Here is a 16,177-nt window from a genome sequence, read left to right as displayed (position 1 = left end):
ATCCGCCCATATCTGGCTCGACCCGCCCGTTTGCCATCCATAGACACAAAGTTCCTTTTCTCCTCCATCTTTTGACAAATAAAATGTTATTCGCTAGAGCTGCTCCAACAAGCATGGCACCATGTAGATTTAATGTCTGTTCCATTTCGTCTCCAATCATGTCAAAGTGGACGACTCAGGACCTTAACTTGCGTAATTGAAACCAATAAAAGAGAATTCAAAAACGTAGAAGCTTTAGGAGCATCAGCTTTTAAGTCCGGTGATGTTACCTGTCCATATCCTACATCGACTCCATAGACAAATGAAGTACCATACTGAAGTAAACAATCAGTAAATCCTCCAGTAGACAAGCCTGAATCAAGAGCTACTTTTCCTGCAACATCGATCTCCAGGTTTTCAATCGCAGCCTCCAGTTTATGTCCTCCTCTGAGTCAACATCAACAAACAAGTCAGAGAGCTGCAGAGATCTCAAAGTAAGTCAAAAAGAAAAACATAGGCTCAGAGGAGGATATTCACCTGCATACGTACTTGGGAATTTCAGCCATGATCTCCACAACAGCTTTATCAGAGATTTGAGACCCTGCTTTGGTAATGACTTTTCCATCCACAAGCACTTTGCCTAAGCTAGAAAATTGTTGGGAGTTACGGAGATGGAGGCAGAGTGGCAAAAGAAAATTAATGCTAGTAAGGATATATCAACTTGAAAGTAAAGTTTAAGCAAAGAAGTTACAATAACTTGTCACTCCGACATAAAGAAGGAATTCAAAAACACTATAAAATGATTAGGATAAATTTTTGAAGTTGGAGATTACTGAGCCCGAAGAGGAGCTTTGGGTTGTGTGAGGTTGAGATACAAGACAAAAGATAAAGAGAAAACAAAGTGTCGGAAAAAGAAACCGTTATGTCCTACATTGGATGAGGAAAGGGATTATGGTCTCCCCGTCTTTTTTTTTGGGGGGAAAGGTAATGTATATTCACAAAATTTCATCATCCAAACAATGATGAAAATGAGCATTACATCCCATAGGGCAAAAACTAGAAAGCCACAGGAACTAATCTGTGGAGCTTTACAGTTTACCTATAAAATCAACAAAAAGTTCTATATCCCCCACCGTACCTGCCATTTACACCAAAAATATAGAAGACTAAGGCAGTTCATACGGATCTTTTGAATATTGTTGCTTTTATCTTCAAAGCATCTTGCATTTCTCTCCTTCCATAATGTCCACCAGATGCTTGCAGGAATCCGGTCTCCCCCTCTTGGACAATCTTTCTTTCATGAGCTAACTTTCAAGGTGTAGTTAGGCTAAGATCCATTTAGTAACATGATACCAGAGCAAACAAAGGTCCATGCTTCGAGTCTCACTGCTACTCAATACGAGAAAGAATGTCCACGCACTTGGTCCATGAAAAAAATTAGGCTTGCACTTTAGGGGGAGTGTTAAATCCATAATTAAGTAAATAGAACTGTATTCTCTCTGCGAGAAATAAAAAAAATATATATATTATTGAATTGTGTATCTAAATTATTACATTGAGACTCAATTTCTAGATACTACATTAGATTCCTTTCATAACTAGGACACTGACATTACAGTCCTTTTCCAAATATGATTCTATATACTATTCTTATTCCTACTCAAATTCGAACACTCCCCCTCAAGCTGGTGCATACAAGTCGGATGCACCGAACTTGTTACAAATGTAATTAATATGAAGACTAGTGAGGGACTTGATGAAAATATCTGCAAATTGATCGCTTGATTTCACAAGTTTTGTAAAATCTCTGGAAAGTATCTTTTCTCTTACAAAGTGATAATCAACCTCAATGTGCTTAATCCTCTCATGAAATACCGAGTTTGATGCGATATGAAAAGTCGCTTGGTTGTCAGACCAAGTTCTATTTCACTGATTTCTCCAAATTTTAACTCTCTCAGCAACAGTTTAATCCAAACTAGCTCACAAGTAGCTACCGTCATTGCTCGATATTTTGCTTCTACACTAGATCGAGCAACCACTCTTTGTTTCTTACTCTTCCTCGACACCAAATTACCTTCTACTAAACACAATATTCGGATGAAGAACGTCTATCACAAGGCGATCCTTCCCAATCAATGTCTGTATATCAAACATTTTGCCCATGACCTCGATCCTCGAAGAGCTATGTTGCTCGAATTCGGGGGTTTTGCCGCCGAACCCGTCTCGACACGAGACTGACGCGGGTTCAAGTGCTTCCATCGTCTTCGATTCGGTCAAATGAGGTTGACCGAATTCAGGAAGAAATTTGAGGGGAAACATTGGATAATAGACCGACGACTTAACTGAAAAATTCTGACTGACGACTTCACTGGCGACTGTAAAGTTCACAAATAGAGAAGGCATTGTCGATGTGCTTGGGAAGAAACAGAGACATGTTAGCTGTCAATGTGCGACTGCGACAGCAACATATAGGGAAGAAACATACACAAACAAAACTGATGATCGAAGACTAAGGTGGGAAAAACAGCAGACGGCATATTAAAAAAATAAATGTCGTTTCAATGGTTTTATTTGATTGTGTCGTTATTTTTTTAAGAAAATAAAAACAATCAAATATATATATTTTGACAGCAGTTACGTAATTATACTTTTTTTGGTAAATACACGTAAGCAAAAGAAATTCCTAATACTAATAGTAACTAAATAAAACGCTTTGAAAAATTGGGAATTTCTAATACTACTCGTACTTGAAAAGTAAAACTAATGGCAAAAGTAACTAAAAATAGTAAAGTAACTAAAATAAATGAATCCTAACCCCTGTCAAGGAAAAATAAATTGGTTTAAAATTGAAAAAAGTCTAAAATGGTCTTCATGAATAACATTATAAATAGAACCTCTGTCAAAAAAGAATTTAACCTAATATTTAAATTAATGTTTTGAATTAATGCTTGGAGGCGAGAGGGGTTCCTGTGGCGTACATCAGAGCGATTAAGGACATGTATGGGGGGGCGAAGACTCGAGTAAGGATAGTGGAAGGAGATTCCGAGCATTTTCCGGTCTTGACAAGGTTGCACCAGGGATCGACTCTTAGTCCGTTTCTTTTTGCCGTGGTAATGGATGTGTTGATGAGGAGCATACAAGGCGAGGTGCCTTGGTGTATGCTTTTTGCGGATGATGTAGTTTTGATTGATGAGTCGCGACAAGGTGTTAATGATAAGCTAGAGGTTTGGCGACAAACCTTGGAGTCTAAAGGTTTTCGGTTGAGTAGGACTAAGACGGAGTACTTGGAATGCAAGTTTAGTGACTCGAGGCAAGAGGAGGAGGTGGTAGTGAAGTTGGATTCTCAGGCGGTTTGCAAGAGGGATAGTTTTAAGTATCTTGGGTCTACGATTCAGGGGAATGGAGAGATAGATGAGGATGTCTCTCACCGTATTGGGGCAGGTTGGATGAAATGGAGGCTCGCTTCGGGAATTTTATGCGATAAGAAGGTGCCCCCTAAGCTGAAAGGCAAATTCTATAGAGCTACAATCCGCCCGACTATGTTATATGGAGTGGAGTGTTGGCCGGTTAAGAATTCTCATATCCATAAGTTGAAGGTGGCGAAAATGAGGACGTTGCGTTGGATGTGTGGTTTTACAAGGGCTGACAGGGTTAGGAATGAGATTATTCGGGAGAAGGTGAGAGTGGTGTCGGTGGAGGATAAAATGCGGGAAGTTGGGTTGAGATGGTTTGGCCATGTGATGAGGAGAGGCACGAATGCCTCGGTACGTAGGTGTGAGAGGTTGGCCTTGGATGGTTTCAAGAGGGGTAGGGGTATAGACCGAATAAATACTGGAGGGAAGTGATTAAACGTGAATGGAGCAGTTACAGCTGACTGAGGACATGACCCAAGATAGGAAGGTGTGGAGGAAAAACATTAGGATAGAGAGCTAAGGTGTGTGGTTGAGTCGTAGGCATTAGGTAGGAGGGCTTTGGTGTCTTTGTTTGGCAGTGTAAAATATTTTTGGTGGATGTCATACCTATGTTATTTTATCATGTTCCATGCATTTGATGTTTTTTCTATATATACTGTCCTTTGTCTTGAGCTGGGGGTCTATCGGAAACAGCCTCTCTACTTCTTTAGAGGTAATGGTATGAACTAGGTACATTCTACCCTCCCCAGACCCTACAATGTGGGAATATACTGGGTTTGTTGTTGTTGTTTTGAATAAATGTTTTAAGTTAGGATGCTTTCTCGATTTTGTTCAATAGCGGATTTTTAGAATATTTTTATAACTCTATATTTATAATATTTAATTTTTTTTAGATGAATCCCCGCATTTGTATCCATACTCGAATTCGTACCCCTGAATCTTAAAATTTAACTTTTGAGGAATCCGATTCTTGGATCCGCACCCGAGTCCGAGCAACTTAGTCGAAGTGTATTCCTTTACCTGGAGATATCTAACTTGATATATCGTACAATGCGAACAACTACATCCCAATAACTATCACAAGAAGAATCCATAAATTGATTTACAACACTCACGGGATAGGAAATGTCAGGTTCGATCACTGTGAGATATTCAACTTACCAACTAGAAGTGTATATCTTCCAGGATCATTGAGTGGCTCCCCCTGTCCTGGCAGGAGTTTAGTATTCAGATCCATATGAGTGTTGATAGGTTTACATCCCATCATTCATGTCTCCTTGAGAATGACGAAGGCATACTTGTGTTGCGAAATAATCTGGACTGAACAACTTCAATACCAAAACAATACTTCAGTCTGCCGAGGTCTTCAGCCTGGAAATGCTAAAAGAGATTGGGCTTCAAATTAATGATACCATCTTAATCATTGCCGATAATAACGATATCATTAACATAAACCACTACATAAATATAAAGATTTGGAGCAAAATGTCTATAAAACACAGAGTGATCAGCTTCACAACGCATCATGCCAAACTTCTGAATTACTGTGCTGAACTTTCCAATCCAGGCTCGAGGAGATTGTTTTAGGCTGCATTTGTTTTTATTTTGATTCAGACGTCAAAATTTGAATGCATATCTGAATGATTAAGATGTTGTCTCTAGATTTGAAAACTGAATGATTAAGACTGTTTGTTTTTCACATCTAAATGTGCAAAATTTATTTATTTGTATATATAATAAAAAATGCAATCCAAATAAAAATTAATTAAATATACAACAATAACAACAACAAAACCAGTGTATTCCCACCAAGTGGGGTCTGGGGAGGGTAAAATGTACGTAGTCCATACCGCTATCTTCGAAGAAGTAGAGAGGCTATTTTCGATAGACCCCCGGGCTCAAGATAAAGAAAAGTTAACAAGGTCATCATAATACGTGAAAGAGAATAGGTGGCATAACCGAAATAAGAAATAAGAAATAATAAAAATAGAAATAAGAGAGACATGAAAATAAGAGCAATACGAAAATAAGAAATAGGAAAAGGACACACATCTAGTAGTAGCATACACTAGCGGCTCCTATCAATGGACACAGTCCTAGGATTACTAACCCAGCTACACAAGAGCTCCCTAACTACTAGTTACAACCCACACACGCACTAGCCTTCTACCCTTATCCGCGACCTCCACACCTTCTTATCTAGGGTCATGTCCTCAGTAAGCTGTAACAGCTCCATGTCATGTCTAATCACCTCTCTATAGTATTTCTTCGGCCTACCTCTACTCCTCTTGAAACCATCCAAAGCTAGCCTCTCACACCTACGAACTAGGGCATCCATGCCCCTCCTCATCACATGCCCAAACCATCTCAGCCTTCCTTCCCGCATCTTATCTTCCACCGAAGCCACTCTCACCTTCTCCCGGATAATCTCATTCCTAACTCTATCCCCTCTAGTAAGTCCACACATCCAACGCAACATTCTCAGTTCCGCTACCTTCAATTTTTTAATGTGGGAGTTCTTGACTGGCAAACACAACGCACCATACAGCATGGCCGGACAGACTGTCACTCTATAAAACTTGCCTTTAGGCTTTAAAGGCACCTTCTTATCACACAGCACTCCCGAGGCGAGCCTCCACTTCATCCAACCTGCTCCAATACATTTAGAGACATCCTCATCAATCTCGCTATTCCCCTGAACATAGACCCAAGATACTTAAAACTATCCCTCTTACAAACATCCTTGGAATCCAACCACACCACTACTCTGTCCTCCTGCTTCAAGTCACTAAACTTGCATTCCATATACTCCGTTTTGGACCTACTCAACCTAAACCCCTTAGATTCAAGGGTTTGCCTCCAAACCTCTAATTTTTCATTCCCCCGGGTCTCATCAATCAGCACTACATCATCTGCAAATAACATACACCCAGGCACCTCATCTTGAATACTCCGCGTTAACACGTCCATCACCAGCGCAAACAGAAACGAACTGAGAGTCAATCCCTGATGCAACCGTGTCTTAACCGGAACATGTTTTGAGTCTCCTCCTGCCGTCCTCACCCGAGTCTTCCCTCCATCGTACATGTCTTTAATAGCTCTGATGTACGCCGTCGGGACCCCTTTCACCTCCAAGCATCTCCAAAGAACCTCCCTAGGGACTTTGTCATACGCCTTCTCCAGGTCGATGAACACCATGTGTAAATCCCCCTTCCTTTCTCTATACTGCTCTACCAATCTTCTCACCAGGTGGATTGCCTCTGTCGTCGAGCGACCAGGCATAAATCTAAACCGATTCTCCGAAATGAACACGACCCTCCCCAATCTCCGCTCAACCACCCTCTCCCAAATCTTCATAGTGTGACTCAACAGCTTAATACCCCTATAATTGTTGCAACTCTGAATGCCACCCTTGTTTTATATAACAGAATTATCGTACTCCATCTCCAAGCCTCACGCATTTTCGCAGTCTTGAAAATGCCGTTAAACAAATTAGTCAACCACCTTAAGCCTGCTCCACCAGTATACTTCCAAAAATCCACCGGAATTTCGTCAGGCCCCGTCGCCCTACCCCTCCGCATCCTACGAATAGCCTCTCTGACCTCTTCAACCTTAAAACGTCTACAGTAACTGAAATCGCGATTTTCCTCCGAGTGCTCCAGCTCCCCTAACTCAATGCTTCTGTCCTCCTCCTCGTTCAACAAGCCATGAAAATACTCCTGCCATCTCTTCTTAATGTGAACATCCTCCACCAAAACTCTACCATCCTCCCCCTTAATGTACTTCACTTGATCGAGATCACGACCCTTCCGCTCCTTATCTTTAGCCAGCTATACAATCTCTTTTCCCGCCTTTCTCCTCTAACCCCACATACAGTCTCTCAAACGCTGCTGTCTTAGCAGCCGTAACTGCTAACTTAGCCTCCTTCCTTGCTACTTTGTACACCTCCCTATTCACCCGCTTCTCCTCTTCATCATTACTCTCAATCAACTTAACATACGCCTCCTTCTTAATCTCCACTTTCTTTTTAACTTTTTCATTCCACCACCAGTCCCCCTTATGCCGTCCTGCCCGACCCCTCGAAACACCCAACACTTCTCTTGCAGTCTCCGTGATGCAGCTGGCAGCCCTATCCCACATAACATCCACGTCTCCCCTGCACTCCCACACCCCCATTCCCGCCACCTTTTCCCCTATCTCCAGCGCACTAACTGACGTCAAGCCTCCCCACTTAATTCTAGGTCAACCCTTCCCGGCCCTTCTCTTCTTGATTATCAAGTCCATCACCAGAGGCTTGTGCTGGGTCGAAAGATGCTCACTCAAGATGACTTTACAGTCCTTACATTTATGTTTGTTAACAGTGGAGATGGTTTGTACTAATCGTTGTGGTGGAAATGATTGATATTAGTGTCTTGTAATGTTGGCAGTGATAGTTGTTATGGTAGAGATGGTATTGTAGTGACTGTTGTGACGGTGGTGATTGGTAGTGGTGGTGGTGGTTGTGATGTAAAGTTGGTTGATATTAGTTATTGGAGGTATTGATTGCAATGGCTGAAAAATGAATGCATGATGTTTGACGATATGTTGGTGGTAGTTGGAGACGATGTTGGCTGTGATAGTGTAGATGGTTGTTAGTTGAGATAGATTATAGTGATGGTAGTGGTTGAAGTGGTGGTAGAGCTGACAATATCGGTGACAATGATGGTGGCGGTGGTTGAAGAATGTGTGGAGGTTTATGATGTGTTAGTGGTAGTTAGCGATGGTGCTAGTTGTGATAGATGAGTTGATCGATAGTAGGAATTGGTCGGTAGTGGTTGATGATGGTAGTGGCATTAGAATTAGTGTTGGCATTTGTGGTGGCGGTGACGATGAATATAATTAGAATAATGGAGGTGGTAGGTTTGGCAGCGGCTGACCATAATGGTTAATACCGATATTGGTTGTCAATGGTGGTTGTGATCGCGGTGGCGGTTGATGGTGGTGATTAGAGGTGGTTGGTGGTGGTTGACAATGGTGGTGGTGGAAGAAGTGGTAGTGGTGATGGCTGGTGATTGTGGATAGAGTGGTGGCGAATATCATTCAACACAAGAATACCTCTTAGTGATATTAAATCTTAGTTCAAGATTTGAATGATTTAGAGATTCAAACCTATTAAGAGCTAAAATCATAATAAAAAACAAATGCACTTGATTGTTTGAAGTCTGAACCATTCAAATTCAGACCTCCATTAAGTGTAAACAAATGAGACCTATCTAGCTTGTCCAACTCCTTTTGCTTTAGTTTGGTTACCATCGGTTAAAGTGACAATTGGAAGAAACCGCGAATAAATAATATTTAATAGAAGTGATTTATCATCAGAAATATGATCAGCAGTGCCGGAGTCTACAACCCATGAGCCAAAGGTAGGAGCTTGTGCAATTGAGGCTACTAGTAGAGATATGTGCTTACTTGTTCGATATTGAAAATACTCATTAAATTCCTTCCCAGATAAACACACTCATTGATTATCTGTGGTGTTAGACTGAGCAACATGAGCATTTTTAGGTGGTCGACCATGCAAAGAATAACATATGTCACGAGTATGTCCAAGCCTATTACAATAATTACACTTCAATCGAGAATAGTATATGTCACGAGTGTGTCCAAGCCTTTTACACTAACTACACCTAGGTCGAGATCTTCCAAAACGACCTCCCCCTCATCAATTCTTCATGGACTATGACATCTGATTTTCTGATCTCCTCATTAAGAGTTTAGATTTACACACAGGCTAAATCAAGCAACAAATTTGGAAGTACTTTGCTGGAATCTGAAAAACAGGTGGTCAATCGCCGGAAAATTAGATTTGATTGTCGGAAACTGATCGGAATCAAGAAATTACTTTAGGAACAGCCTCAGAATGAAGAGGCGACCTCACTGAAAAAAAAAAGTCGCCGGAAATAGATCTCTGAAAGTCAAAAAAATACTGCCAAAATCTGGAAACAGTTGCTGGAGTCTAATCGGAACTGGTACCAGATCTGGACGACTCCAAAACGATCGGCATCTCTGGCGCGTGACATAGATCTCACCAGAAAATCACACCTTCTTTGGCGCTTGAGAGCGCATGAGGCATTTTCTGGAAGTTCTGGTTGGGGTTGCGTCACTTGAGATTTCTGAGACTTGTGTAGTGTTGGTTTTTCACACAACACTCACCAAACAGAAGATGACACAAACCAGTCACCGGAAATTGACGCACAGTGACTGAGATTTCTTTTTTTTTTCCTCTGAAGTTTCTCACCAATGCTTTGATACCACGCGAGAAATAAAAAAGAAAATATTATTGAATTATGTATCTAAATTATTCCACTGAGACCTATTTATAGATACTACACTAGACTCCTTTTCCAAGTAGGGGTCTATATACTATTCCTATTCCTACTTACATTTTAACACTCTCTAACAGCTTAAACTTTAGGTAAGAGCACACTCTTGTTTACGAATACTATGTCTTTAATGATTATATTCTTCATGCTTTCTTCCGTGCTATGTTTCTCTCAGGGTATCAAAACCAAAGCCAGATCCATCAATCATTCATCCTCGTTATTACACTTATCAATGTGGTGCCCCATGTTATATTATCCACGCTCCAGTTGTCTTGAGTGAGTGGGAAATGTTAAGTCCCACATTGGTTGAGTAAATATGTTGTGGTATCTTTATATGATATTGGACAATCATCCTCTAATGAGCTAGTTTTGGGTTTAGTTAGCCCAACTTTCATTTCTTCACAGAAATGAAGGCATACTCTTCAATAAGAGTAACTTGACATAGATGTACAAAAAATGACACTCCAAAAAATATAATTAAGCATTGATGGATGTCTGCTATAGTATCATATTTCTTGAAACATTTTGTCTGAAATTCATTTCTACACTACTAGTGTGATGATGTCCTTTTTAATGATACCTAGACTACTGTTATACAGCCTATACTCAAGTAAATGCTATTCATCTTGTAAGCCATAGTCTCATTCTTCCATAGAGAATTACATTCTAACTCTAAACAGGTCAAACCAAATTATAAGAACACAGATGGAAAGTCTCTTTTCTGCAATATGAACAGTGAAAATTAGGTTCGATTACCAAAAGCTAAAGGTTTGAGCAATCCAGATGTTCTACTTATCATATAGGCGCACTCCAGCCACTGATAGAATTATAGAAATCTGTGATAACTTATATTTCTTGAAACATTGCGTGTAGATATCTGTTCGAGAATTATATATCTTGAAACATTGCATCCAGAAAATTTTACTGTCTACTCTACTAGTATGATGATTTCTGTTCTAATGATAGCTAGAGTGCTAGACTATTGTTACACACACTCTACTCAAGTAATGCTATTCTACCTTGTAACTCGTAGTCTCATTCTACGGAGAATATCATTCTAACTCAGCAATGAGAAGTGTATCAAATAATGCTGTTGTACCTTGTAACTCATACTCATTCCATAGAGAATATCCTATAACTCAGCAATGAGAACAGTGAAAATCAAGTTTGATTACCAAAAGCTCAGGGTTTGAGCAATCCAGATGTTTCTACTTAACATAAAGACAGCACTCCAGGCACTGATAGAATTGATAGAAATCTGTTATAAATTATATTTCTTGAAACATTGTGTAGCTCTGTTAGAGAATTATATATCTTGAACCATTGCATCCAGAAAATTTTAGTGTCTACTCTACTAGCCTTTCTAATGATAGCTAGTGCTGACTTTTGTTACACAAACTCTACTCAAGTTATGCTATTCTACCTTGTAACTTATAGTCCCCATTCCATTGAGAATAACATTCCAATTCAGCAATGAGAATAGTGATAATCAGTTTTGATTACCAAAAGCTCAAGGTTTGAGCAATCTAGATGTTCTACCTCTCATATAGGCAGCATTCCAACCACTGATAGAATTGATAGAAATCTGTTACAAAATTATGTTTCTTCAAAGATTGGTGTAGATAGCTGTTAGAGAATTATATATCTTGAAACATTGCATCCAGAAAATTTTAATGCTTCCTCTACTAGTGTGATGATGCCCTATCTAATGATAGCCAGAGTGCTAGACTATTGTTACACAGACTCTACCCAAATAATGCTATTCCAAACAGGTCAAACCAAATTATAAGAACACAGATAGGAAGTCTCTTTACTCTGCAACGAGAATAGCAAAATTAGGTTTGATTATCAAAAGCTAAATGTTACTGAGCAATCCAGATGCCCTAGTGATCATATCGGCAGCAATCATTGACATCAAAAAAAGAGGTATCAAATAGACTTGATGAATATCAACTACCTTGAAGGATCCATGACTGTATAAATGTACGGCTGTATTGCTGAAATCTCTCAAGACACAATTCATCCAGTCTTCTTTTCCTAATGAAATGATACAAACACTTGTCAATATGATGGTAGGAAAAGGACTGAAACAACAACAACAAAAAACCCAGTGTATTCCCACAAAGTGGGGTCTGGGGAGGGTAAGATGTACGCAGTCCGTACCGCTACCTCCGAAGAAGTACAGAGGTTGTTTTCGATAGACCCCCGGCTCAAGATAAAGAATAATAAACAAGGGGATGGATGACATTACAGAAATAAGGAGTAAGAAATAATAAAATAGAAATCAAAGAAATACGAAATACGAGAAATAAGGGCAACACAAAATAAGAAAAAGGAAACTAAGAAATAGGGAATAGGACACCCACCTAGTAGTAACATACACTCACAACTAGGGGTGTACATAGGTCGGGTTGGTTCGGTTTTTCATTAAAATATAACTAAACCAACAATGTCGGTTTTCTAAATCTACAAACCAAATCAAACCAATATACAATCGGTTTTTATATTTCGGTTATAATCGGTTTTTTTCGTTTTTTTCGGTTTTTCAGTTTTTTTCTCGATTTTTTTACAATTATAATGTGACTGAAGAAAAAATTAAATGATTTCACTAAAAAGATTAAAAAAAAAAAAACAATGGTTATAGAGTAGTTCCAATTAAAATTAAGTTGGCAAATTACTAAGAAGTTTAAACTACTATTTCTCAAAGTAATATTATGTGGATACTCAGTGGTTCAATTTGTAAGTCACTAGTCATAATAGTTTGTCTGAAAGTTTCGTTCACATAAAATGCGAGCATAAAGAAGAATGAAGAATTGGAGAAAGAAGAGAAACAAACCTAAATCAAAACTTGACGAATGAGGAGAATGAGAAAAGTAAGATGAAAGTAAGATGAGGAAATAATGAGAACTCTCTGAAAACTTGGAAAGTAAAATGTAAAGTAAAGCAATTTGAAGAGTTATAGGTTTTTATATTAATATTGGGTTTTGTATTAATCTGTTACTAATGGATAAATATTAGGGAAAAGGACAACAATAGCATCTAAAACTAAAATAATATCATAAAAATAGCACTCAAAATTAAATACCCTATAAATAGCCACAAATTAATTTCACTAGCTAACCTTCACTGTCATATGCTTAAACATAATCGAAAATGTCGTTAAAGTAACTTTCTCTTTCTTTCTTTCCTTTTCATTTACAATTTCCTTTCCATTCAAACTCCCAAACCTCCATTCTTTTACCTTTTTCGATACTTCAATTAATCTTTCTTATTCCATAAATTTTGTATAAAATCTCCAAAAATCTGCATTCAATTAGCTTCCTATAATTTTTTCCCATTGTAAATTTGCTCAAAATTGATACAAAATAATGGCTTCAACTTCAATTTTAGTTTCAATAATGATAAAATACGGAGGTCAGTGAATATCTGATGTTGAATTTAAGTGTATCAATGTGGTATAAAAGAGTATCAACTGAGTATAGGGATTGCATGTGCATGCAAAGAATTCTCTCTCCCTTTTTTAAAAAGTATATCAATGTAGTATAAAAGTGTATCAATGTGACATAAAAATGTATTAAATGGGTATAAAGACTGCATATGCATCCATAGGTTCCCCTTCTTTTTTAAAAAAAAAAGTGTATCAATGTGGTATAAAAGTGTATCAAACTAGTATAAAAGAGTATCAATTGGGTATAGAGACTGTATGTGCATGCAAAGGTTCCCTTCTCTCTTTTAAAAAATGTGTATCAATCTGGTATAAAAGAGTATCTATTGGCATATTCTTTTTTTTATCTTTACATGCATCAAAACATCTCCGACTCACCGTGATTGAGTCAGCCTTTAAGGAGAATATCTCCGACTCACCGTGATTGAATCAGCCTCTGAGAAGAACATGGACCAAGACATGACTTTTCTCTTACCTTGTAACCTCATTATTTTATTTTTTACTTCTTCAAGTTTAAAGAACTATGACATTGCTTCAAGTACAAACCTGTATGTAATGATTCTGTAAAATAATCATCATTAACAACAAATTTGAGGTCAAAATTGATCACTTTATCCGTTAATTTTAACTTTCCTTTATTTCCTATTTTTTGCTTCATGTCCATAGTTTTCAATGCTCCAATGCAAGAAACAACAAATCAATTTTTGATATTGATCATAAAATACAATAGATTGATCGATGCATAATAGAGGAGAAAAAAAAGAAGATTTGACAAAGTATATTTAGAAAAGAAAAGTGATTTAAGAGTAACAACTATAAAGAGCATTTAAATTCCGTAATTGTGTAAGGAGAGTGGTTTTGGGCCAAGTGGCTAAAAAAAGGAAATAAATTAGGTCGACTGGCTCCAATTGTCCATATTTTCATAGTGTGAGTCATTTCTTTTTAAAATGGTCAGTTCATGTCCTTTTCCCAAAATATTATAATTAAAGGCCCAAGAATATATATCTATTTTCTGAATATAAAAAAGTTATAAAAGTAATTAGAAAGTAGATTATAAGTAATATTTTTTTACGTATAAAAAATTAAAATTATATATGTATTATGTCGGTTCGATTTAGGTTCGGTTTGATTTTATTTTTGCTAATACCAAACCAAACCAAGAATGATCGGTTTTTTTTTTTGAACACCAAACCAAACCATAAGTCGGTTTTTTTCCTCGGTTTGGTTTGACTTAACGTTTCAGTTTGTACACCCCTACTCACAACCCACAGACCCCTATGCACACAGTCCTAGGATTCCTAACCCAACTACACAAGATCTCTCCTAACTGCTTGCTACAACCCTCACACTTACACTAGCCTACTACCCTTATCCGCGACCTCCACACCTTCCTATCTAGGGTCATGTCCTCAGAAAGTTGCAGCTGCTCCATATCGTGTCTAATCACCTCTCTCCAGTATTTCTTCGGCCTACCTCTACTCCTCCTAAAGCCATCCAACGTTAGCCTCTCCCACCTGCGAACTGGGGCATCCGCGTCCCTCCTCATCACATGCTCAAACCATCTCAGTCTTCCTTCCTGCATCTTGTCCTCCACCGAAGCCACTCCCACCTTCTTCCGAATAATCTCATTCCTAACTCTGTCCCCTCTAGTAAGCCCACACATCCAACGCAACATCCTCATTTCCGCCACTTTCAATTTTTGGATGTGGGAGTGCTTGACTGGCCAACACTCCGCTCCATACAACATGGCCGGACGGACTGCCACTCTAAAGAATTTGCCTTTAAGCCTAAGGGACACCTTCTTATCGCACAACACTCCCGAGGCGAGCCTCCACTTCATCCAACCTGCTCCAATGCGTTTAGCGACATCCTCATCAATCTCACCATTCTCCTGAATTACAGACCCAAGATACTTAAAGCTATCCTTTTTACAAACATCCTGGGAATCCAACCTCACCACCACTTCGTCCTCCTGCCTCAAGTCACTAAACTTGCATTCCAAATACTCCATCTTGGACCTACTCAACTTGAACCCCTATGACTCAAGGGTTTACCGCCAAACCTCTAATTTTTCATTCACACACCCCCGCGTCTCATCAATTAGCACTACATCATCAGCAAATAACATACACCAAGGCACCTCGCCTTGAATACTCCGTGTCAACACGTCCATCACTAACACAAAAAGGAATGGACTAAGAGTCGATCCCTGATGCAACCCTATCTCAACCAAAAAATGCTCTGAGTCTCCTCCCGCCGTCCTTACCCTGGTCTTCCCTCCATCGTACATGTCCTTAATATATCAACAAATTACATACAAAAAGAGCTTAGACCTCTATTTGAGGAACATCAATACAAGCTTCAGTAAAGTGATCAGCTACTGCAGCAGCTAAAAGTGTAACAATCCCAGGCAGAAGAAAGGACATCTATTGTAAGTGCCTTCAAAAAAGAAATGAAGTTCTATTGATGAAGCTTATCTGGGCTTAATTTACCTATGTGAGGAGGAAAACTTGCAGGTCTCCAGGATTGACATGTTTTTCGTGTCTACAGAGTGGGATGAAAGGTTCAAAGCAATCAAACAGGTAACAATGCCAAGAGCTATATCAGACAAACTTGGATGGCACCAAAAACGCCCCAAACAGTCCACAAAACACACTACAAAACCGAGAGCCAAAAGAGAATAACTTTCGGTTTAAAGAACAACTTACAAACAAGATAAACAAGGGTGTTTATCACACCAAAACAGCCAACACCCAAACTATATCATCATAACAAGATGAAGAACAATAAGATGAGAACAACAATATGACACGGATAAGATTACAAGAACATGAACTACACGATTACAACATAAACAAAAGGGATAGTTAGTTAGACAAGTGATGGTATAATCTTAAGAACCCACGAATTTGGTGGACTCTTGGACCCTTAATACTACACACAACAAACACCTAACTCCTACGTTGACATAAGAGGAA

The 16,177-nt window shown here is 38.8% G+C and overlaps 1 protein-coding gene across 1 annotated transcript in view; it reads right to left on the bottom strand.

Moving 5' to 3' along the window:
* Nucleotides 1-269: 269 nt before the first annotated feature.
* LOC107842396 (putative rRNA methyltransferase YqxC) overlaps nt 270-16,177 on the bottom strand; it is a gene marked incomplete at its 3' end in the record, with an annotated part of 51,975 nt that continues 36,067 nt past the window's right edge. Inside the window, 3 exon segments of the mRNA XM_047396928.1 lie at nt 270-426; nt 517-619; nt 11,712-11,791. Of these exon segments, the coding sequence (XP_047252884.1) occupies nt 270-426; nt 517-619; nt 11,712-11,791 (340 nt within the window).

Source organism: Capsicum annuum, chromosome 9 (genome assembly GCF_002878395.1).
Source record: "Capsicum annuum cultivar UCD-10X-F1 chromosome 9, UCD10Xv1.1, whole genome shotgun sequence".
In the NCBI taxonomy this organism is placed as follows: domain Eukaryota; kingdom Viridiplantae; phylum Streptophyta; class Magnoliopsida; order Solanales; family Solanaceae; genus Capsicum; species Capsicum annuum.
Note: the sequence above shows the minus strand (reverse complement) of the source record. Positions and strands in the feature narration are given on the sequence as shown.